This window comes from Siniperca chuatsi, linkage group LG9 (genome assembly GCF_020085105.1).
Source record: "Siniperca chuatsi isolate FFG_IHB_CAS linkage group LG9, ASM2008510v1, whole genome shotgun sequence".
Lineage (NCBI taxonomy): Eukaryota > Metazoa > Chordata > Actinopteri > Centrarchiformes > Sinipercidae > Siniperca > Siniperca chuatsi.
The window spans coordinates 17,467,072-17,488,941 of NC_058050.1; the positions used below are offsets into that span (position 1 = coordinate 17,467,072).

General features: G+C 40.9%; 4 protein-coding genes across 8 annotated transcripts; 1 reads left to right on the forward strand and 3 right to left on the reverse strand.

Moving 5' to 3' along the window:
- Nucleotides 1-1,937: 1,937 nt before the first annotated feature.
- Nucleotides 1,938-6,368, reverse strand: gpn2 (GPN-loop GTPase 2). Of its 4 annotated transcripts, none has more exons than XM_044208525.1 (6): nt 6,267-6,368; nt 5,440-5,959; nt 5,114-5,270; nt 4,788-4,948; nt 2,598-2,728; nt 1,938-2,400 (listed from the first exon to the last, which is right to left on the reverse strand). In XM_044208525.1, the coding sequence occupies exons 2-6, from the start codon at nt 5,857-5,859 to the stop codon at nt 2,328-2,330; spliced, it is 942 nt and encodes a 313-aa protein (XP_044064460.1). In that variant the 5' UTR covers nt 5,860-5,959; nt 6,267-6,368; the 3' UTR covers nt 1,938-2,327. The 4 variants fall into 4 exon arrangements, 3 of the variants coding, with proteins under 3 accessions (XP_044064460.1, XP_044064459.1, XP_044064462.1); XM_044208524.1 differs by having other exon boundaries at nt 6,062-6,346; XR_006379254.1 differs by lacking the exon at nt 1,938-2,400 and adding an exon at nt 3,499-3,627 and having other exon boundaries at nt 6,062-6,346.
- A 229-nt stretch (nt 6,369-6,597) lies between these two features.
- gpatch3 (G patch domain containing 3) lies at nt 6,598-9,534 on the reverse strand. Its single transcript, XM_044208523.1, has 7 exons — nt 9,072-9,534; nt 8,239-8,693; nt 7,914-8,088; nt 7,439-7,498; nt 7,206-7,327; nt 6,986-7,113; nt 6,598-6,867 (listed from the first exon to the last, which is right to left on the reverse strand). Exons 1-7 carry the CDS (start codon nt 9,484-9,486, stop codon nt 6,684-6,686), a joined length of 1,539 nt encoding a protein of 512 aa, XP_044064458.1. The 5' UTR covers nt 9,487-9,534; the 3' UTR covers nt 6,598-6,683.
- A 4,421-nt stretch (nt 9,535-13,955) lies between these two features.
- Nucleotides 13,956-15,955, forward strand: nr0b2a (nuclear receptor subfamily 0, group B, member 2a). Its single transcript, XM_044208513.1, has 2 exons — nt 13,956-14,684; nt 14,832-15,955. Exons 1-2 carry the CDS (start codon nt 14,150-14,152, stop codon nt 15,074-15,076), a joined length of 780 nt encoding a protein of 259 aa, XP_044064448.1. The 5' UTR covers nt 13,956-14,149; the 3' UTR covers nt 15,077-15,955.
- A 1,619-nt stretch (nt 15,956-17,574) lies between these two features.
- kdf1a (keratinocyte differentiation factor 1a) lies at nt 17,575-21,393 on the reverse strand. 2 transcript variants are annotated; one of them, XM_044208511.1, is made up of 4 exons: nt 21,044-21,393; nt 19,628-20,685; nt 19,143-19,217; nt 17,575-18,356 (listed from the first exon to the last, which is right to left on the reverse strand). In XM_044208511.1, exons 2-4 carry the CDS (start codon nt 20,664-20,666, stop codon nt 18,271-18,273), a joined length of 1,200 nt encoding a protein of 399 aa, XP_044064446.1. In that variant the 5' UTR covers nt 20,667-20,685; nt 21,044-21,393; the 3' UTR covers nt 17,575-18,270. The 2 variants fall into 2 exon arrangements, with proteins under 2 accessions (XP_044064446.1, XP_044064447.1); XM_044208512.1 differs by having other exon boundaries at nt 21,227-21,376.
- Nucleotides 21,394-21,870: the final 477 nt, after the last annotated feature.

Below are 21,870 nucleotides of genomic sequence, written 5' to 3' on the forward strand. Positions count from 1 at the left end.
AATCTGCCTTCGTACACTGGTGCTTTTAGTAAATTCCCATCAGTGTTTCTGAGGGGCATTTAGGCAAGTAAAGGCAAAACACACAGGTTTTTCCAGAGCAGGAGGAAGCCTTGCAGCAAACGAGACTACCAATGCACATTCCCTCCCCTGCCTGCTCTGCTCTGCCACCCCCTCTCCTCTCCTCTCTGTCTGTCTCTCACTCCAGCAGAAGCACTCCTCTGCTGAGTGTGGGGGGATGGGTGCACAGGCTCCAGCTCTCTCTCACCCTACTAACGTTGAACTACGCCGAACAGGGAAAAACCCCAGACCTTATCTACCAGACAGAGGATGCATGAACAGTTTCAAAGTCTCCCAACATTTAGAGAAATAGAGCATTTGACCCCCGCACAGGGTGTGTGCACAGCATTGAGGCTGAGGGAGTTTTTGTAAAAAATAAAAAATAAAATGCTAATACATGACAAGGTGTTTAATAGTTCGATTGGGTATTGGTCAAAATTCAGATTTTATGTGTCGCCTACGTGGGATGAGATTGCCTTTCGGTTTCTTTTCTCACTCTCCACACACACACACACACACACACACACGCGCGGAAACCGTCTCTTTTGCGCTCTTTTTCACACGTACACGCGCGCGCGCGTACGTACATGCACTCTAGGGGTTTTATAGGTGGAAAATAGGCAGGAAGTACCAGTGAGTAGGCATTCTTGATCACATGTACAAACATCAGAACACAATTTAACATTCTGCCTGACACACCCCCCTCTGCACGCATGCAGAGCAGAAGCAGGCCACATATAATTTTACAGCCACATCATACCACACAGAGTTAAATGTGATTTCCCACATCAGTGCGAGCTCGCAAAGTGGATCACGCTTTATTTTAGTCGCACTACAACGACGCATGAGAAGCGCACGCACGAAGCACACGAAGCCTCATGTTTAATGTGTGTATGAAGGGCGTCTAGACTTTGTGTTTTAAGGTACATTTTAAATGCGGATGTGAGGTTTTAAACTGGGTTTCACAGTAAAGACAGAGTGCAACAGCAGCAGTGGACGGAGAAGTCTCCAAGTTCAAAAAGAGAGTTTTAGTTGCTTTTAGACAGACAGGAGGTCTTCCATCCCAGAGACCAGACACAGGGCCAGTTGTGCAGAAACAGATTTAATGTAGCTTCCTCTCCCCGCCTGACTTAATTTTTCTGCTCTGGCTGCTGGGAAAAGTTGTGGCAGAGCTTTGTGGATCTGGGAGGGGGGAGGATTTGCAAGCACATGTGCCATCTGCTGGACAAAAGACAGACCCAACATACAGGGACTCGCTCTACACCAAATTCAATACTTGTGATGTGTTGCTGATGTTTTTGATTCGTCTTTGTTCAGAATTGCTCCATGGACATTATGCAGCTATGTTATTAAGTAGCATCTTTAGATTTATGGGATTAAACACTTATTACCATTTTACCCAGCATGTTGCATAATACCCTTTTTTTACTGAACATAGCACTTCTATAAACACAAAATATGTAGTGTTCATGTTAATATTTATCCATCCACTGCGCGCGCGCGCGCACGCGCACGCGCGCGCACACACACACACACACTCAAACTGCACTTGCATCTCTGAGGCACAGCCAATTGTCAAGTTCCATTATATTCCACTGCATATCAAGGGAAATACGCTGTCTGTCCTCTTTCTGCCAGAGATGCTCCTCACTAATACTGTATATGCACATGGCAGGAGGGTACACATGAAGAAAGTCCAAGTCCTCTGTGTAATCATTGCCATAATGTTCTTCACCAATTATAAAACAAAACAAAAAACACAACACTTTTTAGTGATTTCATTTATGCAGCAATGATCTAAAGTGAACAGCAAGGAATAGCAACATGAATCTTATATTTTCAGTTCATTCAAACCCGTAGAGAAGACAAAAAACAATGTCTATATTAATTACAGTCACTTTATTGTTTCAGAATGAATATGACCATACAGACCCTAAAAGGATGCCATAAACATCTAACTAAAAAACAAAACAAGGGCCTTTACATTTAATACATTATAAGAAAATGTATTGGCATTTCTTGAAGATGTCCTTGTTGTCGTCTATAGAAACAGCAGTGGAGACATACGAATAATCAGTCGTCCAGTCGTCCTCATTGTGATTTTTATGAGGTGTGGTGCAACCTTGAAGCATCTCCTGCACCCAAATTTAGTTCCCATCTCTCCACTGCCTTTGTAGAGAGGCTCAGAATTCAGGCCAAGTGAGATGGATGTTGCCAAGACTCCCCTGGTACAGTACACTGGTGCTAAAAAGCCAACCAGTTTTGTCCTTTCACAGGTCCATCACTTCCTCCTCCACAGTCTTTCCGCTGGTTTCAACATACCGCTCTTGCACTCCAAGAGTACTGGAGTACTGTTAAGGAAAACATAACAAAATAACACATTTTTAAATGTGTATTTTAGGTTACTTTAAGCATAATTCAGTCTAAATTGTTAAAAATTCCAGGGTATTCACTATTTCAGCCACCTCCCGTAAATCTTATGGTTTGACTTTAAACCAGATGAGTCACAGTGAGTCACCACAGTGATTAGGAAAGGATACGAGTCAAACTGGAAGTCTGCCCCCACAGCAGCTGACATCATGGCCTGCAGATTCCTCTCCTCCAGGTCTCCAAAGCAGTAGCCATTGGCTTTGTCCACTGCTCGTAAGACCTGAATCATGCTCTCTTTGTCCTGGGGACAGAAAAGAGAAGCATTTGATCAGGGGGTTTTACCCTGTAGGAATTCACAGAAAGTACCCGATGACAAAATATTTGCTGAAAAAATGCTCACTGAAACCATGATCATGTGCAGTTTTAGGACAACTGCATTTCTGGTTTCAAAATATTTGAAGTGTTTCATATGTCCTCATTTTCTTTTCCTATTTTTTTATTCTACCAGTCAGATCTGCTGCAGCATACAGGCAGACTTCTCCTGTGAAAAGATTTTGAAACCTTCTTGGAAATGTGGTAATGCAGCCTGTTCAGCCTTGGTGTATGTTTATCAAGGTTTAGTATTTTGAGATAAGCTACACATGTATACGAAGCCATGAAAACCCAAACTTCCTCCAAAGCTCAGAGTTTAGCATCTTGTCTTTCTCAAGGTCAAAAGTGTTCTTGACTTTAAAATTTGCTGTGTCAAGTAACACTGGTAACCAAGGTAACTGCTAAACTAAAAGGGGGTAGAAAACACAGAAATGCATCAAGTCTGCGTTTTCACCATGATGGAAACGAGAACGCCAACCTGCCATTTGTATAAATTACTAGTCCCATATGCGGTGATGGCACAGCAGTCTAGACTCCTGTCTCTGGATACACACACAAGATCATATCAGTCTCCATAAAGAAATAATGTCAGTGAACGAATACAGTGCAGACATCCCACTCCCTTTTAACAGTCCAATCCATCTACAGAAAATTGATCCAGTGTTCAATTTCAAATGCTAAAAATGATTTATGATTTACCTGTTGAAAAGATGAAATTCTTGGAAGGGAGCCATTTTGGCATAGATGAATCAATGTTGGAGTTGAACATGTTCGGGCCAGTTCTACTCAGTATGGATGACTTGTGGGGTAATAAACCCTTTCACACATCTAATACAAAAATGTAATAAAGGAATTCTTATTATGCTGTCCACTCAACATCTCTAAGTGGCCTCACATCATTCCACTGAACATAAATATAACATGAGACAAACTCTAGATACAGTAATTAAGTAAGAATTAATCATAATCATCTTAATAAGCTACACTTAACTTGACAGTACTAATTATTGCACTATTACTTATTACTTATATTATTACATTGTATTATACCGTACATACTTATCAACCTCTAAATCCACTTGGTACTTACACTTATTTTAGCTTTTATACTTATATCCACTTTGTACTTAATTTATCTTACCTGTATTATAGTGTATTATATTTTGATTTGCTTAGTACTTCTATTCCTTCTATTCTCAAGTGTGCATCAACGTAAAGGTAGTTGAACAGAAGGGCAGCTGTAACGAAATAGTTTCCCCTCGGGGCTCAATAAAGTATTTCTGATTCTGAATTAATATTTGGTGCCAAATTTGCTTTCAGACGAAACATGAAATGAGTTTTAATAGGTATTACTCTGAAAAAAAAGCATTTACAATCTTTCAGCCAGTTATTGTGTATATGACGATGTTTGATAAAGCTGGTCAGGCTACATTAGGTCTGATCAAGCTCAAAGTAGACTTGACATTTTTGTCGTCACTGAGCCTATAACCTATTTAAAAAAAAGCTTTTTGTGTAGCAGAGTGCAATATACAGTAGCTCTGTGTTAACATTCATGCAGCAACAAAACAACAATTCAATGCCTATAGTCAGATGTAGGCAGTCAGATAGAGAGAAATGTGGTGTTACAAAATGGCCACAGAGCATGCATACAAACTGATACACATTATATACCTGAAATAACTACAAGCTGGTACACCATATAACCTATATGAATTACATTTAGCTGGTTCTATTAATTTAAATTCAGAAGGTTGATGACAGCTATGTACAATTGGCCTCTATATTAACTTAAGCCACTTCAGCACTTTTTGAATAAGGGAAATCCCCAGTGATTCTACTTTAATTTTACTGAAGCATATTTCAGAAGAAATACAGCAATATTAGGTCATATTTGCTAGAATGCACCACCAGCAGTATAAAATACATGGACCCTAAGTCACTGAGGGTCATTCTGTGCAATGTGTAACAAGAACAGCAAACAGTGATACCTGTACGTTGAGAGGCACAAAGGAGACAAGACTGTAATCTTGTATGACCTCTGCCAACTTTTCATTTAGATGGTGGAATTTTTTAAAGAAGGGGTCTGCAGCCAGGTGATCGAGAAGATAGGTCAGGTCCATGACCTCTGTGTAGAAGTCAAGGTTGAAGGCTGTACAAGAATACAGACAGGAAAAATGTTAGTTGCAGTAATAAGTTGTAAAATTACTGGTGTATGCCTGAGAAAATTAAGAATCCTCTGTCCTTCCTTGAAATATTTTTTTGTGTGTGGTAACATTTGTTTTGTTTGAGGTAAAGACAACAGCTCTTAACTTACCCAGTTTGCCATACTGCTCAATAAGGTCCATCTTGGAGAGGACGTTGACGTGGGGAAGCTCCACGTGAAGCATGGTGGACAGGGAGGTACATAGCACAGAGATGAACTTGGCTGGGTCAGTGCAGTAATGAGAGTCCACGAGGTGCACTGCTGTCAGCTTAAAGAAGGGAGAAAGTGTGGGAGAACGACAGTCATGAGACCTAAATGCAAGGTGGAATCACTTTTATATTGTGTTAATTCTGTACATACATGATGACTGTATGGATAACGTTTAAGGCTCAGGGGACATAGCATCATTCCCATCCCTGAGTGTTTGAGAGGCTCACCCTGAAATTCCACTTGGCCAGCTGTGAGAATATATTCTTTACTGAACTCTGATGGGTGTAGAGCTCCACTTGTCCAGGACAGTCAAACAAGAAGTAACAGTCACTGTGCTGTTTCAGCTTGTTCTCTAACCAGTCCAGATTTGCTTCAACATACTCCATACAGTAGAGGAGCCCACCGTTGGGCCCAAGCTTCAAGCCCTCCATGACATCGTCCAGAGTGACCAGCTCTGAGATATCTACCGCACAGGAATAAGGCAGCCCTTCGTTGGCAGGGTCCATGTTCACCACAACCACCTTGCGTCCCAGGTGAGTAAGGAACTCCTGCATTCCTCGGCAGTAAGTGGTTTTTCCTGAGCCTGGGGGTCCAATGACCACCTGGCCGAAGCGTAGAGAGGGCGTTACTCCTGTCTGGCTGGACATGGTTTCAGTGCCACTGGAGAGACTCACATTAGACGGGACCAGGATGTCAGAGGGGCCACATGTGTTGTCCTATGCAGGGTATCAGCATCCAGGTTGTTACCTGGCAGGGTCACATCAGCCAGTGTCAGATATTAGAATAGCATGAAAGAGGCTTGAGTCAAGTTCATCCTTTCTACCATTTACTACTAAAGCACAAACTCACCTCGGTACTTAGGCAGGAGAAAATAAATCTTGCAACGTCAACGATCAAATACACTTAGTAAGTTTTATTCATTAGCTTACCTAACTGTAGCTAATTAAAAGTTTATGTGCGACAACAGAGAACTTTAACTAACACTAGCTACAATTTCAGTCACGACATTGTGGACTTGTATTTGTAAATGTACTAGGTACTGATGGATAATTACCGTCTGCCGCTGTTATGGTTTGCATGCGTACAACGGTTGCTAGCTAACTGACTAAGCAAACCTAAAGTACATCCGGGTTACGTAACCGAGGTGTCAAAATAAAAGCATTGTTTTTCATTTAACATGGGGTACTACACTACCCTGAGTTCAACACCTCTGTGATAGTACTTAACATATTACTTAAGCCTGGCTCTTACGTTACATCATTAATACATCCCACACACATGTGAATACATAGGAACACAAGTTTTTGTGTGATAGTGAGTCAGCAATTTGATACATTTACATAAAGCATACAAAAAGTTAAAAGACAAAATCAGCACAAGTGGAATGAAAGGTTTGAAAAAATGTTTTAATAGCACAGTCAGACAAATAGGTGAGTAAAAAATATATGCAGTAATAATAATTTAATTAAAGTCATCTTCGTGGTCCAATGCTGCCACCTGGCTGCCAGCCTCTGTACTTCATACTAGTGTTTGGTTGGCGTCTCAGCAAGGTGTCACCTCCATCTATGTTTTTGGGTTTATCATACACTGTAGTTATATGAAAATCTGTTCTGGCCTTTTTAACAGGATGCAAGACCAATTTCGTTCCGTGATACCTGCAGATAAGAAATACAATAGCATCAGGAGAGCACTAAAAAACAGTGTCCACTCACTCACATACCAAAATGTGCAAGCAGTTATATTTTGTTGATTCTATTTTTGTGTTTTACGCACCCAAAGCCTCTTTTGCAATTTGGATGTTGGCCCTCATTCGCAAGGGCTTCAGAAATCCCAATCTGACTGTGTCCCAAACCTTCACCATCCTTCCAGCCCTGCTTTTCCATCAGACGTCGGCCAAAGCCCTAAAAAGAAAAAAAACATTAGAAAATTGCTCATATAGGCGGATCATAATTGGTAGAAAAGATGGGAGTCAAATTATAGGCCACCTCCTTACCTTAGTGAACCTCTCAAAGCTGCCAATAGACTGATTGTGCCCAGATCCATCTTCAAGACCCTCCCTCAGCCTTTTTTCATACCGCATTCGGACATAATCACGGGCATCCATGTCACCTCCATCTGTGAGAGGAAGAGCTGGGTTAAAGAAAATCGGACTCTGCAGAGATAATTCACAGTTTGGTTCCCTTCGTCAATCAAGGCAATCACAGATGTGAAACAAACTTGAGATACCTTTATCGTAGTAAACACTCATGTCGACATCCCAGTCATCTGCCGTTTGTTCATCAAAATCTAAAAAAAGTAGATAAGACATAAATGTAAATCAGTATTTCATCAAGCAAATACACTTCATTTAAAGTAGTAGTGGCATAAAAAAAACATATAAAGGTGCTTTGAATTGATTGAGATCATAACAAATTTTGCACACAGTCATGGCGTAAGTCTTATCTTACATTTTAAGGTATATTATTGTAATCATAGAGTGGAATTCAGTTGTCTAATTTAACAATACAAACCTATTACTTTGTCAGATTTCAGCCAGAATGATTTCTGAGATACTAAACAAGTATAGTATACAACGGCTAATGTGGTTAACATCAATCTGATAACTTAATATGTGATTTTTCATGTATAAACATATATCATGATATACCAGCTTCTTCTGGTAAGTGTGGAAAACTGTATGATTAATGTTTTTGTTGCATACCTCCTTCTTCCTCCTGCCAGTACTGGGCGTCAGTGTAGAACACCAGGCCCGAGCCGCCCTTCTCCCACTTCAACTCGATCTCCTCTTCATACAGCCTCTCTTTGCTTCGCTCCTGGCTCGTTACGTCATCATGCAAAGCCTCATGGCGCTCCCACTCCTCACAGCAGTCATCATCCTATAACCAACAAGATGAATAATTGACAAACAACACAGTAAAGGTAGATGATGACAATTCAACCAGCCCTATTCTGCAGCCTACAGATGCTAACAATAACAATGCATTTATATTTGACATACTAATAAATAGGAATGGATTAAAACCCACATCATCTGCATCTGACTGTGCATCCTCCTCCTCTTCTTTCTGTGGCTCATCTGTCTCTGTTGTTTCTGTGTCATCAGCTAGCTGCCTCTGTCCTGAGGGTGGAGCACCCAAAGTGCTTGGTCCTGATATTTCATGTCCAGCAGCTGTTAATACAGTCTCCTCTGTGGCTGGAAGCGTCCAAGTGTCCTGATACTGGAAAGGTACATTGCCATAACGGCGGTTGGAGCTGGTCTTGGGGAAAGTGAGGCCCAACTTCCGGATGAGGCGCGGAGGCAGTCGGCAGGACTGGATGAGCTGTAAGAACACTTTCACCGGTGTGCCCACATTTCCATTCTGCATCAGAGCAGGTGGATTCAGCTCGGATAAGCTTTTGAGGTCAGCCTCTGTGAAACACTCCGTTAAGGACACCCGGTGTCGCTGCTCGTACTTTGTTTTATAAGGGAATGACCCGTCATCTGAAAGAACAAAAAATAAATAAATTAAATCAGATGTACAAACAATGTTAATACTTCACATCACAATTAAACAAGACAAAAGACAACACATTTCCAGTAATAAACAACTAATAAATAATAAATAACTTTGGCATGTTATATTGTTGTTGAAGGATTAACAATTATTAATAATAGTTAAATCAAAACAACAAAGGCCAAGATATCCTGACTGTCATTCGACTGGGTCAAGCTCCCAACACACTTGATCCTACACTTCTAATAATGCAACTCCATAACCCCAGTTTGTAATGCAGGATTTATGTTATAGATTTGTAGTCTCCGAGCCCAAGCCTAGATTACTGTATTGTACGTTACATTTTGAGAAGCACATAAACTAACCGTTGCCATGTGAAACCTTGACTCTTTTGATGACACAACGTCTAGACAGCCAGTTCCCCTTCGAGTTAATCCAGTGATTTCCCGCATACATCCTGGTGAATCTGTCAGCTTCTTTAGCATGGACAGAGGCGATGCAACAGCACGACTTCACCGTCTGCTTCTTCACAGAGCTGTTGTTTGTTACTTGGTCAGTCTCCGAGGATTTGGAGCTGCCCTCTTCACCGTCAACACACACTGTGTTTTCGGGTCCCTCAGACTCCCTGAGAACCTCCGGTCGATGTCGGTAGTGAAAACACTGAAAACCGCCGCTTTCTATAAACTGACTGAAATAATTTCTCAGGTCCGCTGAGCGAAAGGCTACAGGAATGTTGCTAATAACAAAATACACAGGATCAACGGCCTCAGAGTCCGCCATGATTGTTTTTTTCTCTGGACAGCAAACGTCATCGGAACGACGTTCAGAAATGACGTCAGATCCGCTTCCTGAGACGATAGAAAAAGCTATTACACAATATTCTTTATATTAAATTATTATACATTTTATTTATAACCATGTTACTTATTTTATATATATAACGATAGTCTAGATATTGTCTCTCATATCTTTAAAACTTTAAACTGAGGAAAGAAAGCTAGCTCGCGAATAGGCTACATATAGCTGCTCAAATTAGGCAATAATCCTTACAAATGTAAAATGTAAAGCAACAATACCATCAGTGTACACTTTCAAAGGATGAAGTACGAGTAAAGTTAGTAAATAGAGACACTGATTACTGTAACAGTCTTTTTATTTCTTACTTACTTTCTTCATTATTTTTTATTTATGTGTTGTTCTCATACATTTCACAGAAAAAGAACAAAGACATGTACAGAGTTCCATATGAAATGATATACAGATGGAAGATAATCAAAGATACTAGTATGGTTTGGTTTTCCTAGCTCTGTCTTTATCTTTCATAACAATATGTCATCTCTAGTATCAAAGAACAGATCCTGAACAATCAATAATGGATATCATCTCTGGAGGTTTTACTGTATCTACATGTGCTGTTTCTATATCTTCACTCTGAAATTATTGGAATCCAGTCCAAATTGAAATTCCCTTCATATCCAAGATATCCAAGAAATGATATTTTGCAGAGGTGAAAACAGAGTGACAGTGAAGTGATAACCAAAGAGCAGCTTAGCCCATACAGTGTCTCACTGAGCTTTACAGGCCACATGAATTGTGCCCAATCCAACCCAAGCTCTCTGACAAGGAAAAACAAACAAACAAAAAACCCTTTGTACAAAGGGGGAGGAATGGGAGATACCTTTAGTAGAGGCATTTTTAAGAGACAGCTAGGGGGAGTTACAAAAAAATGAGCATAAAGTAGTAACAACCCACTCACCAAACCAAACATGATAGTGATCAATTCTGCAACCTTGATTACATTCAAAGTTAAAATGTTAAAAGGAGAAATGAAACTGTGAGACTCAAATGACACAGCAGTCTGGCTCAGTTTTAAAATTTACATAAATATTTTTGATTTAGGCAAAAAGGCAGCAAGACTAGTGTGAGACTGTTTAACCTCAATGAACAGGACAAATCACACAATGTTAGGTCTTTTAAGAAAAACTTTAAAATCTTTCACATTTCTACATTTTTTTTACCATCTTTCAGAGAGACGACCAAGAAATGCGTTCAGTCAGAGTTCATTAACCCAGAGGCTAACTCTTCCCTTGTCCTTCACCTCAGTTTTTATCATTTTGTTTTGATAGTAATAGGCAGTAAAACTAGACCTGGGTGTCTGGACCCTGACATCATTTTACACATATTGCACACTTATTGTGCATTAGTCATAGCCTCCCTGGCTTGTAGAAGCCCATGCTAATCCTCAAGAGTGTCATATATGTTCGGAAATTACAGATTAAAAGTGAAAAATTTGTGTTGAAACCAACTTGACTTATTGACATATTGACAGATTTTACAGGTATGTCAGAATTTCGACCTTACTTTTAGTTTTATACTCTTACAAGATCAATGCTTGTAAAATACTGAAAGAATAAAAGTTTCTAACACATATATCACACACCACAGAGCTACTAAATCTCTGTCTGTGCTGGAAAATTAAAAAAAATAAACCAATAGTGAGCCTCCAAGAAAAGACATCTTTCCACAGACATACCAAAAATACTGTGACACCCAGTCACAACAAGACATCATATAAAATGAAGATAAACAATTCAACTTTGGGGCTCAGTATTGTTTAAAAGATACCTCACATTGGTATGTCACAACACAAGGCAGCCAACTTTGCCTAAATAAAATACATTGTAAAATTTGCAAAAAAAATCTAACTTAAATCAGGAAATATTTAATCAAAGGATAACTAAACAAGACATAGAATCTGACCAAGCCTGCGATGCCAGCTTACTTGATAGTTTTTGATTGACTCTTTGCTACAGACACCTTTTGGTCAGTACTTAAAAAGTATTTCAGTTTAGTATTATGTTAGTTTAGTATGCATGCTTTTCGAGGTACTACTGGGTCAACATCAGAGCCCGGTGCAGCAGCACAGTATGTCATTGCATATCATTTGAAGAGAGATGACTTGCATCGCAAAACCCTGAAATAGTCTGGTTGGAATGGTAGTTTTTATTTTTATGTGTTAAAGTTTCCTAACTTTATCTCAAAAGCCTGGAAAAGAAGGCAAGATGGACCATTTAGTACTCACTCTGAGTTCTCCAGTATTATATAGTAAATGAGGTTTTTTTTTCTCACAAATTTGTTGTAGACAAGAAGATCTGAAAATTTGATTGAGAAAATTATTCCAATTGTATTGTTTTAAAATGTATGTGCGGCATTCTGGATCTGGTCAAGGTCAAGTGTCATGTAGCAGACATGGTGTCCATCACGCACGAGAGTTCAATGACCTAGGAAACTCCAACCAGAGGAAACATAAAAGTCAACATTTGGTAGAAATCTGCCCAAAAAAGCAAACTGTGTTTCAGTAGATAAGGGATATGTTGACACAATTAATTTCAAAATCATCCAATTGTTATTACAGTCTTCACTTGATAATGCTATTGAGGTCAAGTGTCCTAATACATTTTTAGAGTTTATATGTATTTTAATAATAGAAAAAAAAAATAAAAGGCTTTGACACTCTTCAGGTGTCAGCCATTACATCATGCTTCATCAGACCTGGACTGTTTTCTTGATTTCAGAATACAGCAATTGTTCTACTTATAGAATGGAGGACATTTTATTTTTACTGCCTTGGCGGAGATAAGCCTGCCCTCGGTGCCCGTCTCTGCCTGCTCCTAACCTCTATAAACACAAGCCTTATCACAAGCATTTACAACTGTCAGCATGCTTCAAGAAGCCAGAGGACTGCTGAGTGCATTACAGGTCACTTTACAGAAAGGATCACATTCTCGAAGATAATGTGATTCATTATAATTTAGCACCTGTGAGTATGTAGACATGTCACGTCTTACATGAATAATCGCTGTCGTGTATCATAATGAGATCACTTCAGGAAATAAAATGAGGCTATGAAACCTGGATTATTTTTTGAAGGAATGAGTAAAGAGGCCAATTAAGTAAAACAAACATTAGGCGACTGGTGCTGCCAGTAGTGTCTGGCTTGTAATCTCTTTATTGCAGTCATTCACTTTATGGCCTGACCTTGAATCCACTGCTCTATGGAGCACATCTTCCTCAGGAACCTCCATCTCACGATGGTTTCAGGCTTCTTGGCTTGTGCAGCAGGTGTCCCGCCAAAGGTTGAGAGCATAATATGTTATATATTATGTCACCTGTCACTATACAATGTGGTAAACAGCTTTGAGTGGTTCATGGTGCTAAATGTCCAAACCAAAAGAACTTGTCATTGAAAATGTGCTGTTTGTTTATTTGCGACAATAATAAAGTCATTTGCTTATCAGTCTCAAACCTCTGTGCCAGGCACCGGGAAGATAACAAATTAGGGTAAACTCCTTGTACCACCTGTTGCAGACACCATAAACTGGAATTCTTTGAATTTTTTTGGCCAACTTTGATTGTTTCAGAATAAAAACAACTATATTACAAAGTCAGTTTGAAACATAACAAACAGACACTGATCATGCTACACTGAGTGTAGCCTTTATCTATCTCTATCTATCTGTTTTGAGCCACAGACTGTACTAAAATCAGCCTCATGACCAACGTAAAGAAGTGCAACAAGTGAATTAGTGTAGCCAGATGTAGCATGTTGCCAACCTGCTAAACTAAGATGGTGAACATGGTAAACATTACACCTGCTTAGCATCAATATGGTAACATTATCATTGTGAGCATGTTAGCATGATGACGTTAGCATGTAGCTCAAACACAGCTGTGTCTACAGCCTCACAGAGCAACTGGCATGTTTGTACACTTGTTGGACTCCATATGCTGAATCTGTATGGGGAAATAAAATGTACAGAAAGTATAAATGAACAATTGGCTGAAAAAATCCGTAGACTGTTAGGTGAGTCATGTTGGTTGATTGTAACTGGTTTAATCAATATCAAAGGCAAACAAATAAAAAAGAGGTTGGATTGGGCAGGTTTGTACCACAATAAGATAAATAGGGAAAAAAACTTGCTACACCTCATGAGGACTTAACTTATAGGCTAGGTCAATACCCCCTCTCTGCTTTGCCCTCTTTCCAGCTCTCCAGGTGTGAGCTGGCAGTGTGCAGTGACACAGTGTGGGGCTGATTACCTCTGTAGTCCTTGGTAGCTTGGTACTGCCTGGGTTAATGACACCGGCTATGAGATAAGGCCCAACCCTGTTGATATCCTGGCGTTACTCCACCAGCTCCTTTTCATTGAGAAAAGCTTATCGGTTTCACAGGGTTATTCCATCAGTAACCTGGCAGAGCACATAGTTGTTGTTTTTTTTACAGAGAGTGTATTGACAAGTCAAGGTCCCCTTCGCAGGGTGGGTTGGCCTTATAAAACCAGCGGCACTGCATGAGGCAGCAGAAGTACTCACAAGCTCAAGAAGAGCCCATCCTGTGAGAGGTCGCTTATATTTAACTACATAGATCTCTACAACGTATAAAATGGATAACGGGTGTCGTTGTTCAGCCAACAGCGACAGGCTTTCGAATCCTATCCTCTACAACATCCTGAGCCAAATGGATAACAACAAACCAAGCCGCAACAGCTCCGACTACAATTCAACACCTCATAGATGCAACTGTGAGCTGCGACGGACAGTGTGCTTGAAAAGGCCGTCTGAGATTTGCAAAGCAGCTTCAGCAGTTCTGGTTAAAACCGTCCATTTCATGAAGAACTTACCTGCTTTTAACCAGATGCCACCGAACGACCAATTCTCACTTCTCAAAAGCTGCTGGGCACCTCTCTTCATTTTGGGTCTGGCCCAGGAGCATGTGGACTTTGAGGTGACGGACACCCCTGCTGACAGCATGCTGAAAAAGATTCTCCTAAACCGTCAGGAGAGCCCCGAGATGGAGAGGGAGCAGCCCACCATGGCCGGTGTCAGCAAACTCAAGTCCTGCCTCAAAAAGTTTTGGAGTTTGGATTTGAGTCCAAAGGAGTATGCATACCTCAAAGGGACCACAATATTTAATCCAGGTATGTATTCATCTGATGTTGTCCGTAATAAAATAAATAAATAATTCCAAATAGTTTTTTTAGTTATAGTAGTTCTCAGGGGTACATTTCCAATCACTGCTGAAAGAATTATATGTAACCCTAATTTCTTGTCTTTCCATTGAGCAGATGTCCCAGAATTAAAGGCAGCTCTGTTTGTGGAAGGCTTACAACAGGAAGCTCAGCAAGCCCTCAGCGAGGTGGTCCAGCTCCTTCGCCCAGGGGAGCAGGAGGAGCGCTTTGCTCGAATCCTCCTCACTGCCTCCATGCTGCAGAGCATCACACCCAGCCTCATCTCTGAACTCTTCTTCCGGCCCGTGATAGGCCAGGCTGATCTGCTGGAGCTGTTGGTCGACATGCTCTTCTGCAGATAGAAGAGGGGATGTGGACTTCATGTAACTGTCCTGGAGAAAGTTGAATCCAGTGTTTTTTACAGTGGTGTTGCAGAACTTTTTGATGACCAACCCAAGCAATGTTTCCTCATGAGATGAAGGAAAGCCTGACAGTGGACTGCTCAAAAAGGCACTTACAATAGCCAACAAACACTATGGGAATTGGTGAACACGAGACTATGAATGACTTATATTTACATTGAAGCTGAGGTCACTTTAGCTCAGTCTGAAAAGATTTTATCCACTTAAGTGGAAAGATTTGACTTTCCACATAAAGACATACTATACCCACTGTTAATATACTGTATCTTTTGTTGAAGATCTTTTCCATTTGCTTAAATTTTGCAAATTTTATAGTGTTGTCTACATTTCAAATAAGTATATTTTTGTACATGAACGTAATAGTGAAGTTCTGACTCGATCTTTTAAAAAGACTCACAGCCAGCCAAATCTGAAACAATATTTGTTTCATGTACCAGGTATTGCACCTGATAATAGCACTCTGTTCTGAACATCTTCAACCCTACAGATCATTTGGCAGGTCCGTCATTACTTACGTGTTGTGCAGCAAAGTATTACTTAAGATGCCAGGGTTTCCAAATATTGCAAATGTGTATAGACAATTAGACACATCCCTAAAACCCCTAAAAAATATGGTGATTTTGGGTTTGAAAAGTTATTTCAATAATATGTGGCATAGCTTCAATGAAGCACTGGAACAAGCAGATACACAAGCAGAAAATATATTGTAATACAGTCTGACAGGCTTTTCTCTGACTTTAAGGCGAACACTAGGTTTCAGCCCATTAAGCGACCAGTCTGTTGTCTTCAGTGTTGCATAAAACTCATACTGAGAAACCACCTCTGACTCATGCATGCTGTGTTCCCCTTCGTGTTTTATCAGATTGTGTTTAAACCAAAGTTAACTGTCAGTGTTGTTTATCAGTGGTAACTATTTCCTGGACTGTAGACTTCATAATCATGTGAAAGTTATACCACATCCCACCAAAGTAGAGAGACTAATGAATATGGTCGTGTTTCTATTATGACCATAAATGTGGAAGCATTATAGTATGTAAGCTTTTTTGGGGGGTGGTGCTTTGTCTCCCTCTCATGGAAAATAGTGGAAATCACATGTTTATTCTCAGAAACTATAGACAGACACATATAAACTGGGCTTAAACTGAGTCCTGCCACTTTTATTACATACACAAATATTTAACAAAATAAAAGTCCTACACAAAGCAATTAGCTAATTTTTAAATGGACAAAAGTGAGTGGAAGAAGTATCTGAATGCTAAATCAAGTGTCTTGAAAAATCTGAGCTTACTGTTAACAATCTGCAGGCTATATTTGATATAGAACAAGCCCTCTTGATTCATCCTAGCCTGTGGTATGTTAGTTGTGAAACAGTGAGCCTTTGCATGACACCTCATACAGGTAAAACAGGAATGTGCTGGAGGGGGGAAGAGAGCCAGAGGAAACGGGGTTAACAGGGCAACTGCAACACACCACAAACAGAAAAGCAAGTCTAAAAGCTCAACGTTAGGCACAGAAGAATTCAGATAAATAGCTTATTTGTAGTTTACTGGGCTTTGTTGATTTTTTCTACAAATAAGTGAGAAACATTTTTACCTATTTTCAGCACAAATGTTTTAGAATCATCCTCTTGATGCAAGTGCAGCTATCTGCTTTGCTCTGTGCTGTTTCAAGGTGCTGGCAATACATTTCTTAGGTCTTTAAGGCTGAAAATGAGACATGTTGCTGAACAAAACGTACATATCCCCTTTACACAAAATAGCACTGTAATTATGACTACAGCTGAAAATATGTAAGTAGCCAACTGTAATTAAAACACACCTAAACATATGTTAATTTTCTTTGGTGCTCATTGAATGTGTATATTACATATTTTTAGTTGGCAGCTGCAACAACAGAACAGTTGTCTAAAGGGCAGACTACTTGAAGACTGAGGTGTCTTAAAGTATACATTATTGGTGAATACAGTTTAATTCATCTGAAATCAGGTTGATTTTATGCACTACTTCTTCCCTTTGCAATAAACGACAAAGACAAACCCCAGAATTTTATTTCCTTTTTGTCAGAACCAGCCAAACAAGTTCCTTCTTTTGCTGAGGGCGGAAAACCCTGCCTGGTACAACACAGTGACCTCAGGGAAATGAGCTTGACAACAATAATCCAAGAGATAAAGAGGAAAAGTAGGCTAAAGAGACAGAAAACCATGCAAAGGAAAGACCTGTTGATATATGAGAGCAAATAATGTGTTGCAAAGCAAATGGCGCTGCTTATACTCAAACTACATGATTATATTATTTTGGCTTGTGTGGAGAACAAAAAGGTTGCCACAAAACGCTGCAAGCATGGAGCAGTATGTCACATTTTCTGGAAGCTAAAATTAGAAATATTTGACTTAAACATCTTTACTATACATAGATAAAATAAAGAAAAGACATTTCCTGAGCACACACGAAAAGGCATAAACAAGCATGGAGATTTTTATTTTGTAAAAAAAAAAAAAAAACAGGACTTATTTGTGAATAAAAATAAATGTCACCAAATGCCACAAATGGTTTAACAGCCTAGAAAGTAACATCGACTTAATATCTGTACATCAAAATATGGCTTAACAATGCAAATTCAGGTCAAAACACGCTTTTAAAAAGGAGTCTAAATGGCAGGAGTAAATATGCCCATACATTCAATACAGTGCATGCACAATGGCCTGCATAAACAATCACACAGACAAGAATGAGGACGGTTATGTTCTACCATCAGTCTCTATCCTCTGGCCTGACTGCTGAGATTGCATGGAGTGTCATTTCTTTTTCTGAAAACAACTTTAAACACTGCAAACAAATACATAAAAACTTGCATTGTCTTTGCCTGTGTAACCCCCCCCAAAAAAACAAACAAACAAACAAAACATTGTTTCCTCAGTGGGTCATTTGCTGGAAAGATAAAGGTCTGTGAATTTAAATGACACTCCAATAGCAAACATTAGCCGGACCATTAAAAGGAGAAGTACAAGTGCCCAGGGGTAAAAAGGTGCTCCAGTCAGTAACAGCAAAAAAAAAATTACAGCATTAGGACAACATTGTCCATCTAGTTGGCTATATCCCTTGTCAGCATAGGTACTTTTGTTTCTGTGTTGCCCTTCAGAGAAGCAGAGGAGCCCCTGAAGAGTCTGTTTCGGTGTCGTGATGGTAGGGCGAGTAGGCTGTGGCGGTGCTGGAGGAGTATGCTGTGAGAGAAGAGAGTTTTATTTAATGCATTGGAAACAAAAGACACAGCAGTAATAGAAAAAGCCAATACAGTAGATGTTATATTTCATGCCCAAAACGTGAGACATAAAACTGTTTAACCTGGGTCGCAGACACATTCCCAGACCGCGATTTGAAAGTTGTGGAAACACAATGTGGTGTACCCTCATTCAAAAGACATGTAACAGGACACCTCTTCCTTTTAACAGCCTCTTTGCAGAATAACACCAAAAAAAGAGGCTGCTGTGCGATAATCCATCTGTAATTCAAGATGTTCGCTAAAATTACATAATAAATCACGGGACATTACGTGACATATATTTAATGTGACTTGATCTGCTGCTCTAGCAGGTGGTGTAGCATGACCGCTGAGCTGGAGGGGAGAATGAGGCAGATTGATAGGTGGGTGTAAGATGGCAGAGGGGAGGAGGCAGCTAATGAAGGGGGATTGTAATATGTAGTGAAAAGAGCAGGAATGCTGGTCTTTCACTGTATAAAGAGTGGTATGTTACTAGAAAGTAGAGAGGAGGTGAGAAAATGCCGGCAGCTGCAGCAGATACAATGAATTGCAAAGATTGAGCCTCACACACAGATTCACCCAGGTAGTAATTATACCTCAATGACCGGGACAAATAAAGACTGTAGCTCTATCAGCACAATGAATACAATTATTTTAAATTGTGTAATATCTATAACCGCTAATCACACACTCTGGTGCAATTCTTGTGTCTGTGCGGCAGTTATGGAAAATTCCCACATGTACTCACTTCTCCCGCTGTAATGTCTCATATTCCTCGCCAGCTCATCTGATGGCGTCTGCTCTGACACTTTCACTTCTGGAACTGCAGCAGGAAAAACAAAATGAGTGCAAGCAGACAAGGAGCTTCAACAGACATCAATACACTGTCATTTTAGAAAGAATCCGGTCATCTCTGCTATTGTGCAGTTTGTTTTAGAAGACATTGTGTACCTGTATCAACTTGCCTCAGATTATCCAATTATTATTAGGTCATCGGCTGAAAAATGCCTGATGTATTAGGGCTTAAAACTATGAGCCGAACAAAAGAGCCTCAGCAGCGTTCCAACAGACACTATGAGTCATTTAGGGAAGACAGATTAGATGATTGGTATATTTGGTATGTTGCAGCCAGATGGTGGTGAAAAGAGTTGTCATGTGGTATCTTATCAATATTTATACAGCAGTAATTATTAACGTTAATTATTTAAAAAAAATGTTGCATGACATTCTTACAGTCACTGCTCATGAATGTGTTGGTCATGGTCTCGTTGCCACTGTCAGGAAGAGTCCCGTCGCTCCTCCCATTAGGACGCTGTCCCGTCGACTGATGGCTCTTGTTTCTCTTGCCCTTTCGCGTGCTGATGCGGATGACTCCGTGCACCAGCTTGCACTCGGCCTCCTGCTCCTCCAGGTTGTAGTCCTGAGCGATGCTGTAGATGAGCTCGCTGATCTCGTTGGTCTTGCGGGAGAAAGAGGAGTCAGAGGTGCACTTGGCCAGCTGGTCGATCTGGTGCAGGGCGTAAAGCTCCAGCAGCTTCTTGGTGATAAGAGAGTCAATGTCTGTGCCTGTGTCGCTCAGGTCATCTAAGTCATAGTCCTCGCGGGACAACAGGCTGGTGTTGCTGACAGGTCGCTGGCTTTCCCCCTTGCCAGGCGTACGGGTCCGTTTGGGGGCAGGAGCCGGATACCTTACTGTCTGACCTGCAATGCGCACATCCGGGTAGCGGAAGCTGTCACTTGTGGGCAACTTAGAGACTATGGGAGACTTCTTGGACTCCAAAGGGACGACACAGGTGGGGTTGGTCGCAGTTATGCCATTAGGAGGGTGAGGCTCAGTACCTGCTTTAGGGGGATGGTCTGTGGAGCTCTCGTTAACGGGCAGGCAGGGCTCTCGGCTGCCATAAAACCCACAGGTCAGTACACAGCAGATAAGAGCCTTGCAGCCACTCCAGCCCATGGAGGCACAGGAGCCACAGGCATGTCTGCTGGTAGGCGTGCTGTCTGCTGACCCAGGAATAAATCCTATAGTCTCTGAGCCCCGTCCCGTGCCATTTCGGGGGTGGCCTCTGCTGCGACCATACTTGTTCTCTGAATGCCGGGAGTGGTCAGTGTGGTGCTCGTGTAGATGCTCCCCATGAGGATCCTTGTAGGAGTCTTGGCTGGCCGTGCTCTCCCTGGATATAGTCCGAGTCTGTCGGTATTTTTCTGCTCTGGAGCTGTGGTGTTTGTGGTGGTGGGACGCCTGGGGAGCCCCTGTGCTGTGGCCAGGCATGGCTCAAAATGCCCGGGACCTGGGGTGGGAGAGGCATGTTTAGAAATAATAGGTGGTGTTTATAGGTGTAAACCTCCTCCTTTGTTGCCACACAGGGTTGCAGGCAGTAAACGCACCATGGCTCACAAATAATAACCTGCATTTAAGACGAACGTAGTAAACACTTAGCTTCCAGTAAAGTAATCTCCCCCTCATATTCTGAGAATGTAAATAAAACTGAGTGCATTTGTGCATTGAGTGCATGATAATAAGTTGGCCCATTTCGTCGCGCCCTTATAGCTTGTTTGGCCTACAGTAAATGTGCAGGAAAACAGTTCAGACCAAAACTTATTCAACATTGAACCGCTTTTAATTTTACTAACAAAACGGCGACTTACCGCATAAGAGGAAACACTTGTGGTTGTCTTTTATCCCAGATAACTTGTTCAGCCAACAAACCGCGGAAGTCTCAGAGAGAAAACTTCTGCTAGCGCCTCAAACAGAAAAAGAAAGACTTCGATTTCGACCGCCCACAGATTTCCAGGTGACTTTACTTCCACGAAACAAAAAACTTTGCAAACCTAAAGTCGGGTGCCTCGACCGAACGACACGACTCAGCTCATTCCTGTCGTCTCCTTTCGGTAAAATTCAGTCTTGTGCAGCCGAGAGTCTCCCAATGTTTGGCTATTACCTGCGGCTACAGCTAATCCCAGATCCTTCACCCACCCACAGGTGAGTCGTGACGTCACGCGAGGCGGATATAAAAGCACTGAAGAAGGAAAGACGGGGGGTGGGGGGTTACAATAAAAGACAACAAAAGAGTACCAGGGAATTAAAAACAAAGAAATAAATAGAAATAGAAATGGCAGTAAATCTGATCACAAAGTGAAACATAAAGCCTTTTTATCTTTTCAAAGTCAGATTGTCATTTGGTACCATGTGATGCAACATAACAAGTGATGGTGAAACTCTGCACTTTACATTGCTACTAGTGCACTTTTACATATGTACACACACACATGCTGTAAACACACACATCCAAGGTAGGTCTGACCAGCTGCAGAGCCAGCAGGTGTTTTCCAAACAATATCTTTCATTCTGCCCTATTTTCCCTCTATGGAAACACTTAATCACCCACTCTTTGAATTGGAATAGTAGGGCCACCTCACCTGGAGAAAAACACTAGTCTAGTGTGCTGCATGGTGTTTTGTGGTTTCACTGCAGT